Below are 17,287 nucleotides of genomic sequence, written 5' to 3'. Positions count from 1 at the left end.
AGCTGTGGCATACACCAAATCTATAGCAATTAAGATAAACACATTTGTAATATATAAGGTAAACAGTAGCTGTGCTCTTTGACTTGACACTGAACTCTAGCAAGAAGTCCTAAACCTTAGTTCCACTTCAGCAAGGAGAGAAAACAAACTTGAGACAGCACAGAAAGTTAATCTCTAACTCCTAAGAACAGTAGATTCCAGTGATACACACTCCACACAGAAATGGAACAAAATCCTCTCCACTTGTGCTGGTTTGTGTGTTCACTGCCCCCACACACTTAAGAAAATCACCCAGACTAGACTCAGCTGAGCTGGGAGTTAAGGAATGAAGCTATATTTAAAGCTTAGCACAAGATACAAGCAGTGAGTTGCAATATATACAGAAATATACAAGTTAAAAAGTAATACAGGAACACAACAGAGCCCCAGGAGGGGCTCCCTAACACCCTTCCACCTTCCTCCCAGCCCTCTACCTTATCCCAGACTTTGCCTTGCATTCAAGGTGAGTTTGGAGAGTGGGTCAGGAGGGGTAGGAAGCAGATGGATTAGTTAGGCACCAAGTTAGAGAGAGAGAAGTGCATGCAGCCAGAGCCAGAGAGCAACTGTGTTATCTATGTTTGTGTTCTTGTTCTTATCCATCTCAGCAAGCCTATGAGTGCAGCAGACATCACCAGTGTTTCCTTTTCACAGCCTAGCATCTAACTCCTCTCACTAAAATATCCCAGTTAGGCTCTAACTAGCACACCAGGCAGCAGATACCAGCCAGGTCCTAGATCACCTCTAGCCAAATCTTCAGGGCTGACAAAAAAACAAACATGATGCTTGCACTGAGGTAATACAAAAGCTTATTTAATTCCAGACTCAAAACATTTAACTCCAGAATTGCCATTCTCTGAATTCCAATCACAAGTTGATTGTCAAAAGAAAAACCACATTTCCTTGGTGTGAAGATGTCCTTCTAACAGTAGGAGGTCTTACCTCAGACAGCCTACGATGCAAGTTCCAATGTCCCTAGGAATGGGTGTACCAAGCAGCGCTCTTATGCCTTGTCAATCATCATCTCACAATCAATGCATGCATCCCTTTTTCCTTCAAGCTATGGCTTGAACCGCAACAAAATGAGCCACAGAGCTTGACAATGACACTTGCAGAAGTTCAAAGCCTGCTGGAACACACTGAATAGTCCTGACTCTTCAAGTTTTGCAGTCCACAGGAGTTCATCATTTGAAAGGACAGGGAGCAGTGTGTGACTGCAGTCTTTACTCAGAGGGCCATATGCTTTTCTGGGGCTTGTTTGTGTGCTAAATAGAGGAAGAGGATACTGGAGAGTGCACTGACCAGGAATATCACATCAAACCAGCGATGATAGAAGTTGAACTGGAGCTCTCCCAGCACTTCAGTAATGATAATGCGGTACTCCGGAGGCATACTCATGCGGATCAGCAGCACCGACGACACGAAGTACATACCCTGCAAATGGCAGGAGAGAAAGTCAGGGTGGGCCCACAGCTGCTCATGTGGCTAACGTGGATCACAGGCTCACAGGATGTTAGGGGTTGGAAGGCACCCAAGGACATCATCGAGTCCAAGCCCCCTGCCAGAGCAGGACCACACAATCTAGCACAGGTCAAAGAGGAACACATCCAGACAGGCCTTGAAAGGCTCCACAAAAGGAGCCTCCACAATCTCTCTGGGCAGCCTGTGCCAGGGCTCTGGGACCCTCACAGTAAAGAAGTTCCCCCTTGTGCTGAGCTGGAACCTCCTGTGATGCAACTTACACCCATTGGTCCTTGTGCTATCCCAGGCAGCAGTGAGCAGAGCCTGTCCCCCACTCCTGGCAGCCCTCAGATACTTATAAATATTGATTAAATCCTCTTTAAGTCTTCTCTTCTCCAGACTAAAAAGCCCCAAGTCTCTTAGCCTCTCCTCACAAGGCAGTGCCCTCCAGTCCCCTCATCATCCTCATAGCCCTGCACTGGACCCTCTCCAGCAGATCCCTGTCCCTCTGCAACTGGGGAGCCCAAAACTGAAGGCAGTACTCAAGATGGGATCTCAGCAGGGCAGAGTAAACGGGGAGGAGAACCTCCCTTGATCTGCTGGACACACTCCTCCTAGCACACCCCAGGATCCCATTGGCCTTCTTGGCCACAAGGGCACATTGCTGTGCCATGGATGTTCTCCACCAGCACCCCCAGGTCCCTCTCCACAGGGCTGCTCTCCAGCAGTCACCTCCCAGCCTGGACTGCTGCAGTTTATTATCCCTCCCCAGGTGCAGGACTCTGCACTTGTCCTTGTTGAACCTCATCTGGTTCCTCTGTGCCCAGCTCTCAGTCTGCCCAGGGCTCTCTGGATGGCAGCACAGCCTGCAGCTGTCTCAGCCAAGCCTCCCAGCCTGGTGTCATCAGCAGACTTGCTGAGCAGACTCTGTTCTCTCATCCATGTCATTGATGAAGATGTTGAACAGGACTGGCCCCAGCACTGATCCCTGGGGGACACCACTGGTCACATGTCTCCAGCTGGACCTGGCACCATTGATCACCACCCTCTGAACTCTCTCTTTCAACCAGTTCCTAATCCACCTCACTGCCTGCTCTTCCATCCCACACTTCCTCAGCTTGCTCACTAAAATGTCATGGGAGAGGGTGTCAAAGGCCTTGCTAAGGTCAAGGCAGACTACATCCACTGCTCTCCCTGAATTTACCCACTCAGTTATGGCATCATAGAATGCTACCAGGTTAGTCAACCATGACTTCCCCTTGGGAAATCCATGCTGACTACTCCTGAAAACCTTCTTCTCTTCCAAGTGCCTTGAGGTGCTCTCCAGCAGGAGCTGCTCCATCATTTTTCCAGGGATGGAGGTGAAGCTGACTGCTCTATAGTTTCCTGGAACCTCTTTCCTGCCCTTTTTGAAGACTGGAGTGACATTGACTCTCCTCCAGCCAATCAGCATACAAAGATCTGCACACCCCCCCAAATACACATGCATAAATAGACACAGGCAGGCCCATGGTCCTACATACTCACCATTATCTGTGCTAAAAGCAGAACAATAACGTTGGAGGATTTGCTACTGGAAATGGCATAGAAAAACTAAGGGGAAGAGGAAAAAAAGAACAGTCAGGTAAGTGTGATGTGCCTTAGGGCAGCATGAAAGGGATGTACCATGCAGTACTCTTCCATTAAATGATTAGTTTGTAATGTAATGACAGCACCAGGGGGAATGGGTTTAAACTGGCAGAAGGGAGATTCAAAGTAGATGGTAGGAAAGGGTTGTTTGCAGTGAGGGTGGTGAGACTCTGGCACAGGTTGCTCAGGGAGGTTGTGGAGCACAGAAGCACCCAATGTGATCAAAGATCACATTGGGTGCTTCTGTGCTCCACAACCTCCCTGGAGGTGTTCAAGGCCAGGCTGGATGAGACCTTGAGCAACCTGTTCTAGTGAAAGGTGTCCCTGCCTATGGCTTGGAATTTGAGGTCCCTTCCAACCTAAACCATTCTATGGTTCTAAAACCCAAAACTTAAATGCACACTTTCTGGAGAAGTGCTTGTACACTACTTTGAGAAAGCTGCAGTTTCAGCCTTAAAACATGAATTTCCCTAAGCCATGAGGTAAAAGTCATATAACAACATAGACTGAAGTTTTAGGCTAGGTACCAAAAGCAAGGTCACAGAATTAACCAGGTTGGAAAAGACCTCTAGGATCATTGAGTCCAACCTATCACCTAACTATTCTAATTAACCAAACCATAGAATCAACCAGGTTGGAAGACACCTCCAAGATCATCCAGGCTAACCTAGCACCCAGCCCTAGCCAGTCAACTAGACCATGTCACTAAGTGCCTCATCCAGCCTCCTTTTAAACACCTCCAGAGATGGTGACTCTACCACCTCTCCAGGCAGCCCATTCCAATGCCAATCACTCTTTCCATGAAGAATTTCTTCCTAATGTCCAACCTAAACTTGGCCTTTCACAGCTTGAGGCTGTGTCCTCTTGTTCTGTCACTGGGTGCCTGGGAGAAGAGATCAACCCTCGTCCAGCTACAACCTCCTTTCAGGTAAAGACAGGTCAAGACAGTGAGTCTCATGTCTCCTTGAGTTAGTGTCTTTCCAGTTCTACCAGCAGTTCAAATAAAGCAATCTAAACTCCTTTAATCACATCTCATCATTTTACTACTAAGCCCTTGCTACAGCACCATTCTGAACCCTTACTTACATGCAACATCACATTCAACATCTACATCTCTTCCCAACAGTAGTAACAGTAGAGATTGAGTGGAGAAAAGAGGACTGCAGAAGGTATTTGAATTCCCTTCCTCCCTCTGGAAGTACTTACAGTCAGATATTTCAAACAGAAATGTAGATTGAAGGTTTATACAGTAATTGTCTCCTCTACAATCAAAGATTTGATAGCAGCTTTCCTGATTCAGACCCATGTAAGAGTCTGGCTCTCACCTTTGTCAGTGTGATTAACAATCCTCTGATAGAGGTAACAATGATTATTCCAACAAGAATAAAGGAAATGTGCTGAGACCAGAACTTCACCTGTATCAAAAAGACAAACAGAGATAAATCACAGAATTGCTTTGGTTGGAGAAGACCTTTAACATCATCTAACTAGAAGTCTGGTGCTAAACTATGCCACTTAGTACCACACCTCTGCATATCTGGCCTTGTCTGTTGTAGGGGGATGAGGGCAAGGATATCAACCAGCACAGCCACTGCAGAATAGGTTACTAATTAGAACACACTTTAAGTAACCTCCTGGAAGGAGAAACTATCTCCAGGGTCATTGTGTTTGCTGATTGTACAGATCACCATTGCAGACAGGTTTACACAACAGACATCTTCTCAAATACATCAGCAATTGTTTGCTCCAAACACATGAGAACAACAGATTTAGCTTACAGCAATCACAAAGAACCCTGTATGCATAGGGATATATTTAGAGAGTGTAAATGATACAGCACCTATGTGCATCAGGGAACAATCACTTTGTAGTTAGAAGTTGACTAGTACATTTCCATTTGCTTAAAATGAACAAGCAAATCACTACACCTCTGGCAAGACCACACCACCATCCCAACACAGACTTAGTGTGAAAGCAAAGTTCATAGAATCAACCAGGTTGGAAGATCAGCCAGTCCAACCTAGCACCCAGCCCTAGCCAATCAAGCAGACCATGGCACTAAGTGCCTCAGCCAGGCTTTGCTTCAACACCTCCAGGGATGGCAACTCTACTACCTCCCTGGGCAGCCCATTCCAATGCCAATCACTCTCTCTGACAACAACTTCCTAACAACATCCAGCCTAGACCTACCCTAGCACAACTTCAGACTGTGTCCCCTTGTTCTGTTGCTGCTTGCCTGGGAGAAGAGCCCAACCCCACCCGGCTACAACGTCCCTTCAGAGAGCTGCAGACAGCAATGAGCTCTGCCCTGAGCCTCCTCTGCTGCAGGCTGCACACCCCCAGCTCCCTCAGCCTCTCCTCACAGGGCTCTGCTCCAGGCCCCTCACCAGCTTTGTTGCCCTTCTCTGGACACTTTCCAGCACCTCAACATCTCTCTTGAATTGAGGAGCCCAGCACTGGACACAGCACTCAAGGTGTGGCCTGAGCAGTGCTGAGCAGAGGGGCAGAATAACCTCCCTTGTCTTGCTAGCCACACTGCTCCTGATACAGGCCAGTTCCTGATACAGTTCATAGTGTATTTTCCCTTCTTCCTCAACAAGCTGGAAATCAAAGACACTCATGGAGAAGAAGAGGCTCAGGGATGACCTACAACTACCTCAAGGGAGGTTGTAGCCAGGTCGGACTCAGTCTCTTCTCCCAGGCAATCAGCAAGAGAACAAGGGGACACGGCCTCAAGCTGTGCCAGGGCAGGTCTAGGCTGGATGTTAGGAGGAATTTCTTGCCAGAGAGAGTGATTGGCATTGGAATGGGCTGCCCAGGGAGGTGGTGGAGTTGCCCTCCCTGGAGGTGTTCACGAAAAGCCTGGATGAGGCACTTAGTGCCATGGTCTGGTTGACTGGCCAGGGCTGGGTGCTAGGTTGGGCTGGATGAGCTTGGAGGTCTCTTCCAACCTGGTTGATTCTATGAACTTTGCTGTCACACTACATATATGTTGTTAAAGCTAGGTTGGACTGGATGATCTTGGGGGTCTCTTCCAACCTGGTTGATTCTATGATCCTATGAAGGGGCTCACAAAGAGGGCTCTACCCCTCCCTCCCTATCAACAGTATGATCTTATTTAGATAAGCCAGGAATTGCTGAAAAGGCTGTAAGAATGAATGTCTCACATCAAACTGGATTCCCAGATAATTTACAGTGATCTCAATTCCTCTTGTGACTGGATCAGTCTTCCCCACACGGTCAAAGACAATATTGATGGTTGCCTGCAAGAGAGAACTGGATTGGCATTCAACTCAGAAAACAAAAGCATGCCTCACTGTTAGACATGTGTGACTCTTACTCTGCATGACAGCAAGGACAGGGCCAAGAAGCAGTCAGATTGTGTAAGAAGGTACAACACACACAGAGTTAATTTCTTGGCTAATGCTCTACACAAAGAAATGACTCCAGAGCTTTAACTGAACAGAAGGTCAGTTTCTTTCAGAATTCCCACAAGCAGGATTTTAAGGCAACTGGAGCATTGTTTGATGAGCTGCATGGAGAACATAACCTATGCAAGGTGTGACATCTGCATGTGTGTACATAAAAGGCATTAAAACATTTACATACCATGAAGATTTTCCAGACACAGTAAATGGAGAAAAAATAACCCAAAAAATTAAAGTACTTTCCCTGGAAAGTTTTGGAGTACTCTATTCTCTCCTAGAAATACAAAAGCAAGGGAGGGGGAACAGAACACACATAAAAATGCATGATTTGCACAATCATCCACAACATAGGAGCACTAACAGTAGCAAACACAGGTTTATCCTTCTACACCTCTTAATTCAAATGTTTCTTAACTCACAAGTTGTAACTCATAAGCTTATGAATGGCTTCAGAGGCATGAGGCATACTCCGGCATGCATCTGAAATGGAACACCAGGTGAAAAACATCCTCATTCCACTGCATTACAACACCTCAGATTTCACCTGTGTGCTAGTTTAAGCCTAGGTAGAATGTTTTGGTGAGAAAGAATTAGAGGATAGGCTGTGAGAAAGTAAACACTGGTGAGGTCTGCTGCACTCATAGGCTTGCTGAGATGGATAAGAACAAGAACATAAACATAGATAAGGGAATTGCTCTCGGTCTCTGGGGAGGCTGTAGCCAGGTTGGGGTTAGCCTCTTCTCACAGGCATCCAGCAACAGAACAAGGGGACACAGTCTGAAGTTGTGCCAGGGCAGGTCTAGGCTGGATGTTAGGAGGAAGTTGTTGGCAGAGAGAGTGATTGGCATTGGAATGGGCTGCCCAGGGAGGTGGTGGAGTCACTGTCCCTGGAGGTGTTGAAGAAAAGCCTGGCTGGGGCACTTAGTGCCATGGTCTGGTAGATTGGCCAGGGCTGGGTGCTAGGTTGGACTGGCTCAGCTTGGAGGTCTCTTCCAACCTGGTTGACTCTATGATTCTCTCTCTAACCTAACTTGCTGCCTGACTTATCCATCTGCTTCCTAACCTCCCTGGCTGACCCTCTAAACTCACCTTGAGCGTAAGGCAAAGTCTGGGGTAAGGTAGAGAGGTAGGGAGAAGGTGTAAGGGTGGTTGGGAGCCCCTCCTGGGGACTCTGGTTTCTGGGGGTGCTGCTGTGTTTCTGTATTATCTTTTTAACTTGTATACCTCTATATATACTGTAGCTCTCTGCTTGTATCTTGTGCTAAGCTGTAAATACAAAGCTTCATTCACTTTCCAGCTCGGCTCAGTCTAGTCTGGGTGATTATGCAGGGGGGCAGGGAACACTCAACCCATCACAACCTGTTGAACATTTCTTCCATTTCTTGCATGACAAAATCTACTGCAAACGACTCTGGCCTCTGAACACCCACCTGGGCCAGTCACTGTGCTATGTACCTTTGTGGCATGCAGGTCAGCAGTCTCCAGGAAAAGCTGCCGACTCAGCTCTTCTAAGGCATCCACTTCTTGCTGGATAAGGGACAGATCTGGCAAACCAGCACAGTCAAGGCTACAACATGTCACACGTTCTTAATGAGAAACAAACCATTCCCCACTCAAGGGCCACACCTTAACAGTTTGACCACTTTTCTGATCCAGGTGTTAACAGTCCTGCAGTATCCTGAGATGTCTGCTCTGAAGACACAAACCCCATGGTAGGGGGGCTGAAATTAAATGATTCTCGTATCACAGTACCACAGTATCACCAAGGTTGGAAGAGACCTCACAGATCATCAAGTCCAACCCTTTACCACAGAGCTCAAGGCCAGACCATGGCACCAAGTGCCACGTCCAGTCCTGCCTTGAACAGCTCCAGGGACGGCGACTCCACCACCTCCCCGGGCAGCCCATTCCAGTGTCCAATGACTCTCTCAGGGAAGAACTTTCTCCTCACCTCCAGCCTAAATCTCCCCTGGCGCAGCCTGAGGCTGTGTCCTCTCGTTCTGGTGCTGGCCACCTGAGAGAAGAGAGCAACCTCCTCCTGGCCACAACCTCCCCTCAGGTAGTTGTAGACAGCAATAAGGTCTGCCCTGAGCCTCCTCTTCTCCAGGCTAACCAATCCCAGCTCCCTCAGCCTCTCCTCGTAGGGCTGTGCTCAAGGCCTCTCCCCAGCCTTGTTGCCCTTCTCTGGACACGCTCAAGCATCTCAATGTCCCTCCTAAACTGGGGGGCCCAGAACTGAACACAGCACTCAAGGTGAGGTCTAACCGGTGCTGAGCACAGGGGCAGAATGACCTCCCTTGTCCTGCTGCCCACACTGCTCCTGAGCCAGACCAGGATGTCATTGGCTCTCTTGGCCACCTGGGCAGACTGCTGCCTCATCTTCAGCTACTCTCTACCAGCACTCCCAGATCCCTTTCTGCCTGGCTGCTCTCAGCCACTCTAGCCCCAGCCTGGAGTGCTGCTTGGGGTTGTTGCGGCCAAAGTGCAGAACCCTGCACTTGGCCTTGCTCAGTCTCATCCCATTGGCCTCTGCCCACCCATCCAGCCTGGCCAGGTCCCTCTGCAGGGCTCTCCTACCTTCCAACAGCTCCACAGCTGCTCCTAGCTTGGGGTCATCTGCAAACTTACTGATGCTGGCCTCAATCCCCTTGTCCAGATCATCAATAAAGATATTGGACAGGACTACCCAGCACTGATCCTTGGGGCACAGCACTTGTGACAGCTGCCAGCTGGATGTGGCACCATTCACCACCACTCTCTGGGCCCAGCCCTCCAGCCAGTTCTTGGCCCATATCAGAGTGAATCTGTCCAAGCCATGAGCTGCCAGCTGTACCAGGAGCTTGTTGTGGCAGACAGTGCCAAAGGCTCTGCTGCAGTCCAGGCAGACTCCATCCACAGCCTGCCCCACGTTCACCAGGGGGAACCTGATCATAAAAGGAGATCAGGTTGGTGAGGCAGGACCTGCCCTTCCTAAACCCATGCTGGCTGGGCCTGATCCCTTGGCCATCCTGTAGGTGCTGTGTGATGGCACTCAAGATGACCTGTTCCATGCCCTTGCCTGGCACTGAGGTCAGGCTGACAGCTCTGTAGTTTTCCGGTTCCTCCTTCTGGCCCTTCTGGTAGATAGGCACCACATTGGCAGCTTCCAGTCTTGGGGAACCTCTCCAGTGAGTCAGGAATGCTGATAAATGATGGAGATGAGAGGACCTAGGACTCTTTATTCTAGAGTAGAGAAGACTTAGAGGGGATTTAATCAATGTTTATAAACATCTGAGGGCTGCCAGGAGAGGGGGCACAGGCTCTGCCCACGACTCCTGGGATAGGACAAGGAGCAATGGGTGCAAGTGGCAGCAAAAGAGGTTCCAGCCCAACACAAGGGGGAACTTCTTGACTCTAAGAGTCACAGTGCACTGGCACAGGCTGCCCAGAGAGGTTGCAGACTCTCTTTCTCTGGAGCCTTTCAAGGCCTGTGTGGATGTGTTCCTCTGTGACCTGTGCTAGATTGTGTGGTCCTGCTCTGGCAGGGGGCTTGGACTTGATGATGTCCTTGGGTGCCTTCCAACCTCTAATATCCTGTGAGCCTGTGTTGTGATAGGGTAGACATCTGCAATGTGACACTGTAAGTGCGCACATCTGTCCTGCAATCTGCTGCACACCTCAACCATGGTGAAGTAACTGCAGATTTACAAGAGAAAGCAGCAGCCTGCTGTGCCACAGTAAAAATAAGTGTCCTAGCCCTAGCCTAGCAGGAGGTCAGACAGCACAGTGCTAGAGAAGAAACTTCCCAGGAAACAAAGTCTTTGGCTCAGACTGCCAAAACATAATGAATCACAAATGCTTTGTAGCTGGCCCAACTAACACTCTTGCTGTCTACAACTCCCTGAAGGGAGGCTGTAGCCAGGTGGGGTTGGGCTCTTCTGCCAGGCAAGCAGCAACAGAACAAGGGGACACAGTCTCAAGTTGTGGCAGGGGAGGTCTAGGCTGGATGTCAGGAGGAAGCTGTTGTCAGAGAGAGTGATTGGCATTGGAATGGGCTGCCCAGGGAGGTGGTGGAGTCACCATCCCTGGAGGTGTTGAAGCAAAGCCTGGATGAGGCACTCGGTGCCATGGTCTGGTTGACTGGATAGGGCTGGGTGCTAGGTTGGACTGGCTGAGCTTGGAGGTCTCTTCCAACCTGGTTGATTCTATGATTCCTATGATTTCTTCCTTTCAAAACCCACCTCCTGAGGCAGGTGCCAGCATGCAGATGAAGGATACTTTCACTTCCTGGAACAGATGTTGTAACGCTTTTTATCATTCCCCAGAAGCCAGTGGGTTTGTTATGCACTTCTCCTCTCTGGAACATTGTCCTATGAGCCACTGCTATCCTGAAAGAACAGAGAAAAAAGTAGTCCTTAGGAACAGACTATTTCTATTTCAAAAATCTAAACAAAAGAAAGCAATAACCAAAAAGACCCAAAAAAAAAACCCAAACAAAAAAACCCAACCACACAAACCCACCAAAAACCAGTTCATCAGAAGGCAATGTTAAAGTAAATTAATTGTAAATAGATGCCCCCTTTTTTTTCATGAAGTACCTATCTTGCCTCATAACATTATCTTGATAAGCTCTGGAGTAGAGCCCAGATCTAATCAACCAAGATTCAATGAGGTGCTTCCCAAGATTTCCATTCAGGATCCTGCCTGAATCCTCACAGGTGTTTAAATTAAAATGGAAATAAACAATCAAATTGATTTCTCAGTCCTGTGATTAGCTGCTTGCTTGCCCCTACACACAGAACATCCTCGATTCAAGAGAGATGCTGAGGTGCTGGAAGATGTCCAGAGAAGGGCAGCAAGGCTGGGGAGGGGCCTGGAGCAGAGCCCTGTGAGGAGAGGCTGAGGGAGCTGGGGGTGTGCAGCCTGCAGCAGAGGAGGCTCAGGGCAGAGCTCATTGCTGCCTGCAGCAGCCTGAAGGGAGGCTGTGGCCAGGTGGGGTTGGGCTCTTCTGCCAGGCAACCAGCAACAGAAGAAGGGGACACAGTCTTGAGTTGTGCCAGGGGAGGTCTAAGCTGGCTGTTAGGAGGAAGTTGTTGTCAGAGAGAGTGATTGGCATTGGAATGGGCTGCCCAGGGAGGTGGTGGAGTGGCTGTGCCTGGAGGTGTTGAAGCCAAGCCTGGCTGGGGCACTTAGTGCCATGGTCTGGTTGATTGGCCAGGGCTGGGTGCTAGTTTGGACTGGCTGAGCTTGGAGCTCTCTTCCAATTTGGCTGATTCTATGAGCTAAACCATTTTGTGCTACTTCTGCCTTCTCACCTCTTTTTCTTGCTAACAATCATGTCCATAGTCTGCAGGAGTCTCCTCTCTAAAGCCAGGATATCTGCATCTGTGACATTCCTGCAAAACAAAGACACTCAGTGAGGTCTGCCACCCCATATCAGAGGAAACATACAGGTGAACAGGAAACAAAAGAGAGAGAAGCCTGTATAAGGAGAACATGCTTCAAATGGTCCTAGCATGCAGACATGGCAATATTGGGGGAGGATGGGAAGCATTATGAATCAATGCCATAGGAAAAGTAGAAGAATAATCCCCAAAAGGTGGCCAAAATATTTCTCAAGGCTGCTGTTACCTGAGGAAGTAGGACATGTAAGTGTATGGACAGTTGACAGCCCCAAATCCTGACAGCAAAGCCATGAGTGTCACCCCAATCACACCTACACGGCTGATGAGCTGTTCTATGGACAGGATTCCTGAGGAAGGAAAAACACAGCATCAGTAACCTTGTCCTCTTGCCCTCTGCCCCTGGTGACTCCACATCACACACATGCAGAGTTGCTTAATACATGTGACTGACTTCCAGAACAGTATGAAGTGTGGGTAGAGACTATGGAAGGAGTAGAAAGCCTCTCTCCGAATGCATGCAACCTTGCTGAGGAAAGGGATGGAAAACTCCAGCTACAAAGAAGCTTAAAGACCAATCTAGAGAAGACCAAGAGTAATTATTTTGGTTCTAAGTAAATAAAACATTAGTGATTGGCACAGGTGGGAATACAAATCATAGAATCATAGAATTAACCAGATGGAAGAGAGCACCAGGCTCAGACAGTCCAACCTAGCACCCAGCCCTGGCCAATCAACCAGACCATGGCACTAAGTGCCCCAGCCAGGCTTGGCTTCAACACCTCCAGGCACAGCCACTCCACCACCTCCCTGGGCAGCCCATTCCAATGCCAATCACTCTCTCTGACAACAACTTCCTAACAACATCCAGCCTAGACCTGCCCTGGCACAACTTCAGACTGTGTCCCCTTGTTCTGTTTCTGGTTGCCTGGCAGAAGAGCCCAACCCCACCTGGCTACAGCCTCCCTGCAGGGAGTTGTAGACAGCAATGAGCTCTGCCCTGAGCCTCCTCTGCTGCAGGCTGCACACCCCCAGCTCCCTCAGCCTCTCCTCACAGGGCTCTGCTCCAGGCCCCTCACCAGCCTTGCTGCCCTTCTCTGGACACCTTCCAGCACCTCAACATCTCTCTGCAATGGAGGAGCCCAGAACTGGACACAGCACTCAAGGGGTGGCCTGAGCAGTGCTGAGCACAGGGGCACAAGAACCTCCCTTGTCCTGCTGCCCACACTGCTCCTGAGCCAGCCCAGGATGCCATTGGCTCTCTTGGCCACTTGGGCACACCACACTGCCATCATCCAACAGACACTACAAAGGAGGCCTCTTCTGCAATAACCAGGATTACAGTTACCAGTTAGTCTGGCAAACCAGTCCAAAAACGTCTGAACCATAAAGAGGAAATCCTATCCTGTAAATTGTCATCACAAGTGACCCCCCCTCTAGATCAGACACAATCTGTCCTTGTAGGATAGTGGAACTACCACAGTGTGGGAAGCTTATGCTGCTCTTGTGTAGCAGTTTAAGAGCTAATGCTCTATTTTGGCTCTAAACTATAAGCAAGGGAGTGGAACTCTCACAGAATCATAGAATCAACCAGACTGGAAGAGACCTCCAACCTCAGCCAGCCTAACCTAGCACCCAGCCCTATTCAGTCAACCAGACCATGGCACTAAGTGCCCCAGCCAGACTTGGCTTCAACACCTCCAGGGATGGCAACTCCACCACCTCCCTGGGCAGCCCATTCCAATGCCATCACTCTCTCTGCCAACAACTTCCTCCTTACACCCAGCCTAGACCTCCCCTGCCACAACTTGAGACTCTGTCCCCTTCTTCTGTTGCTGCTTGCCTGGCAGAAGAGACCAACCCCACCAGGCTACAGCCTCCCTTCAGGTAGCTGTTCTGAATATAGAGTGAATGAGCAGGGTGCTAGTTGTAAAAGGAAACTAATGACAGTCTTTGTCATTCATTGGCTTGCTAATTGGTACAGAAAGCCAATACATAAACAATTTCTCACTCTGTCCCCTTTTCCTTCCGTATTCCACCTCCTCCACTACTCCTCTATGCATGGGCTGAATACTAATCTTGACTGACCTGATAACACGTGAGATCTAGCTAGTTTTCTAACCAGGAGGAAAGAAGAAGGTGGCTTTCTTTGTCCAGTATGGAAGGAATGGGTGTCCATATCACGTCTAAATTGTATATAACTGTAAATATATGTAAATGCATTTTGTATATATGCTTGTAAATAGAGCTTGCTGTAAAACATAGCTTTATCTTACTTCTGGGTTATCTGAGCTGCTCTGGTGATTTTGGTTTTATTTGAGTGGTGATTCCTCAGCCTACTACATCCTGGCTGTTCCATTTTCATCTCGTGGGCACACACACACACACTGTTGAGGTGACCACCAGCAAGGCATTCCACCTGAGCACCAAGTGGACTCTAAAAACATTTATCCACGCAAGGCAGCACGAACATAAAGCCTGTGCTGTAATTAACACCAAGCACTGAACTTGCCTTTATTCTTCTCGGCCATTAAACACAGACCCCAACCTGTTTTTCTCAGGATACAGTGCCATGTGCTACTAAACATCACTCACTTTTTAGGGAGCTAGTTACAGAGCAGCTGCCACACACAGCACATTTGGAGCTTACATGATTGCAAAGCTGAGATGGCCAAGCGCCAAGCCACATTTCATGCTTCAGAGAAGCAGAATAAATGATGAAAACAAGGCAAAAAGACTTCACAAAAGGAGACAGAGCCACTCAGTCATGTGCAGCTGCACAGAGATTTACAGGAGCTACAGAATGTGCTACAATACACTGGCTTTTTGCCCCACACAGTGTTAGCACCAGTTAAAAGAGAGATGCCTTCAAAACGACGTGACATTCCACTGGTTAAAGCAATGCTTCCCCACATAACACAGCAACCCTGGTCTTGTGATCAGGTCAGAGAAAAAGGATGTTCTATTAACTCAGATAAAGAGAAGACTTCTCTTGGAACACTGGTATGGAACTAAGTACAGTACAGCTTCCTTCCAGTACAAGCTCCCTTAGGGCTAGTAAACAATCTGCACATCAACCAGGACTCCTGACCTGGAGCCTTTGAATCATAGAATCAAAGAATCAACCATGTTGGAAGAGACCTCCAAGCTCTGCCAGTCCAACCTAGCACCCAGCCCTGGCCAATCAACCAGACCATGGCACTAAGACTGGATGATCTTGGAGGTCTCTTGCAGCCTGGTTGATTCTATGAACATGTCTATGAACATCCAGTCTCTTCCTGAACACCTCCAGGGACAGTGACTCCCCCACCATCCTGGGCAGCCCATTCCAATGCCAATCACTCTCTCTGGCAACGACTTCCTCCTAATATCAAACCTATGATGATAACTGATGGTGCATTTCACAACAGAAGCACACAGCCATCACAGAATAGTAGGGGCTGAAAGTGACCTCTGAAGATCATCGAGTCCAGCCCCCCTACCAAAGCAGGACCACATCAGGTAGGTCACAGAGGAGCACACTCAGGTGGGTCTTGAGGGTCTCTACAGGAGACTTCATGGCCTCTCTGGGCAGCCTGCTCCAGGGCTCCACCACTGTTAAAGAGTTTTTCCTCATGTTCAGGTTTGTATCAGTTGCCCTTTGTCCTGTCACAGGACAGCACTGAAAAGAGTCTGCCTCCCCTGCTTCTGCTTCTTGACACCATCCCCAAGCAAGGCACCCTCCAACACAGGATGCCAACACAGGTACTTGAAAGGGCCCCTCTCATCAGCACACTGCCCAGCTGCAGCACACCAGCTATGTAGAGGGTAAGGAACACTAGAGGTAACATGCTTTAGTGTGAGGGGCTCACTGAGCATGGCCTTCTGTCACATCTCCCTCCATGAGATCATCTTATCTGTCTGAATTGGGCCACAGCCACGTGGTAAAGCCCTCCAGAAGCCTTTCCTGTACATGCAGGATAGCAGCACCTCAGCAGCATGGCAGGGAAAGAAAGCTGCAAAATCTATTGCTCGAACCTTATGCCTACAGCTGACAGGGGAAGGCACAGCACAACTGTTAAGGGGAGGTTATTATCCTATACAGCAAAAGGTAAAAATAGAAAACATCCTGCCACCACTTCTGGAACTGTGGCACACAGCTTCACAGAACCCTTTCAGTGATCAGAAGAGGATTATGCAAAGCCCATGGCTATGTTCCCATTGGGTCATTATGTTCTGGCAACTCAAGCACCTTCTGCAACTCCAATGGGCACACGTTTTTCTTGGCAATGAAACACTGAGCAATAGGATCTGCACTAGATGCTAGCTGCTGTATTTCAGTGTCAAATGACACAGTTACAAAACATGCATAAGCACTTTCTCCTAGAAAGTTTTAGGATCAGAGATGAAAGGGTGAGGAGACCCCACAGCACTTGGTATCCTGCAAGTTCCCTCTTCTAGATTACGATTAAGTAGCTTCCTAAAGAACAGCAGGATGAAACTGATCATCATCTATGCAGAGAGATGTTGATACTGGAACATGTCCACAGAGGCCTGGAGGTTAGAATCATAGAATCAACCAGGTTGGAAGAGATCTCCAAGCTCATCCAGGTCAACCTATCACTCAGCCCTAGCCAGTCAAACAGACCATGCCACTAAGTGCCTCAGCCAGGCTTGGCTTCAACACCTCCAGGCACTACCACTCCACCACCTCCCTGGGCAGCCCATTCCAATGCCAATCACTCTCTCTGACAACAACTTCCTAACAACATCCAGCCTAGACCTCCCCTGAAGCACCTTGAGACTGTGTCCCCTTGTTCGGTTGCTGCTTGCCTGGCAGAAGAGCCCAACCCCACCTGGCTACAGCCTCCCTGCAGACAGCTGTAGACAGCAATGAGCTCTGCCCTGAGCCTCCTCTGCTGCAGGCTGCACACCCCCAGCTCCCTCAGCCTCTCCTCACAGAGCTCTGCTCCAGGCCCCTCACCAGCTTTGTCTCCCTTCTCTGGACACCTTCCAGCACCTCAACATCTCTCTTCAATTGAGGAGCCCAGAACTGGACACTCCTTCTGCACACTTAGGTACCTGAAGAATTCAGTAGTTAAGCACATGCTAACAAGTTCTGTGGGACTCAAACTAGCCCAGATGCACACAGTACCCTCACACTGTTAAGCATTCTTGCTTCCACAACTGCAATGCTGAAACCCCCAAGCTAATTCTGCACATGAATAGCTCTGAAGGCCAGCAGGACTTACCAACTCACCTTCTAGTACCATGCAACTGTACTGCCTCTCAACTCAGGCAGTGTACAAAGCTGTACGAGAGCTAGCACACACTGCCAGGTGTGTTGCTGGCTACAGCCTGTATGGCTCTGGA

At 48.9% G+C, this 17,287-nt stretch overlaps 1 protein-coding gene across 2 annotated transcripts in view; it reads right to left on the bottom strand.

The window, feature by feature from the left end:
• Positions 1 to 828: 828 nt before the first annotated feature.
• GPR89B (G protein-coupled receptor 89B) overlaps positions 829 to 17,287 on the bottom strand; it is a 29,362-nt gene continuing 12,903 nt past the window's right edge. The window contains exons 6-14 of one of the 2 annotated variants that reach the window (XM_064152278.1): positions 12,165 to 12,285; positions 11,849 to 11,929; positions 10,812 to 10,921; positions 8,010 to 8,098; positions 6,736 to 6,828; positions 6,294 to 6,389; positions 4,452 to 4,541; positions 3,025 to 3,090; positions 829 to 1,470 (exon numbers count right to left, since the gene is read on the bottom strand). In XM_064152278.1, coding sequence (XP_064008348.1) covers positions 1,264 to 1,470; positions 3,025 to 3,090; positions 4,452 to 4,541; positions 6,294 to 6,389; positions 6,736 to 6,828; positions 8,010 to 8,098; positions 10,812 to 10,921; positions 11,849 to 11,929; positions 12,165 to 12,285 — 953 coding nt within the window. In that variant the 3' untranslated portion in view covers positions 829 to 1,263. The remainder of the gene's footprint in view (positions 1,471 to 3,024; positions 3,091 to 4,451; positions 4,542 to 6,293; positions 6,390 to 6,735; positions 6,829 to 8,009; positions 8,099 to 10,811; positions 10,922 to 11,848; positions 11,930 to 12,164; positions 12,286 to 17,287) is intronic. The other variant, XM_064152279.1, reaches the window with a different exon arrangement.

The sequence above is a fragment of the Pogoniulus pusillus genome, chromosome 12, assembly GCF_015220805.1.
Source record: "Pogoniulus pusillus isolate bPogPus1 chromosome 12, bPogPus1.pri, whole genome shotgun sequence".
Classification (NCBI taxonomy): domain Eukaryota; kingdom Metazoa; phylum Chordata; class Aves; order Piciformes; family Lybiidae; genus Pogoniulus; species Pogoniulus pusillus.
Note: the sequence above shows the minus strand (reverse complement) of the source record. Positions and strands in the feature narration are given on the sequence as shown.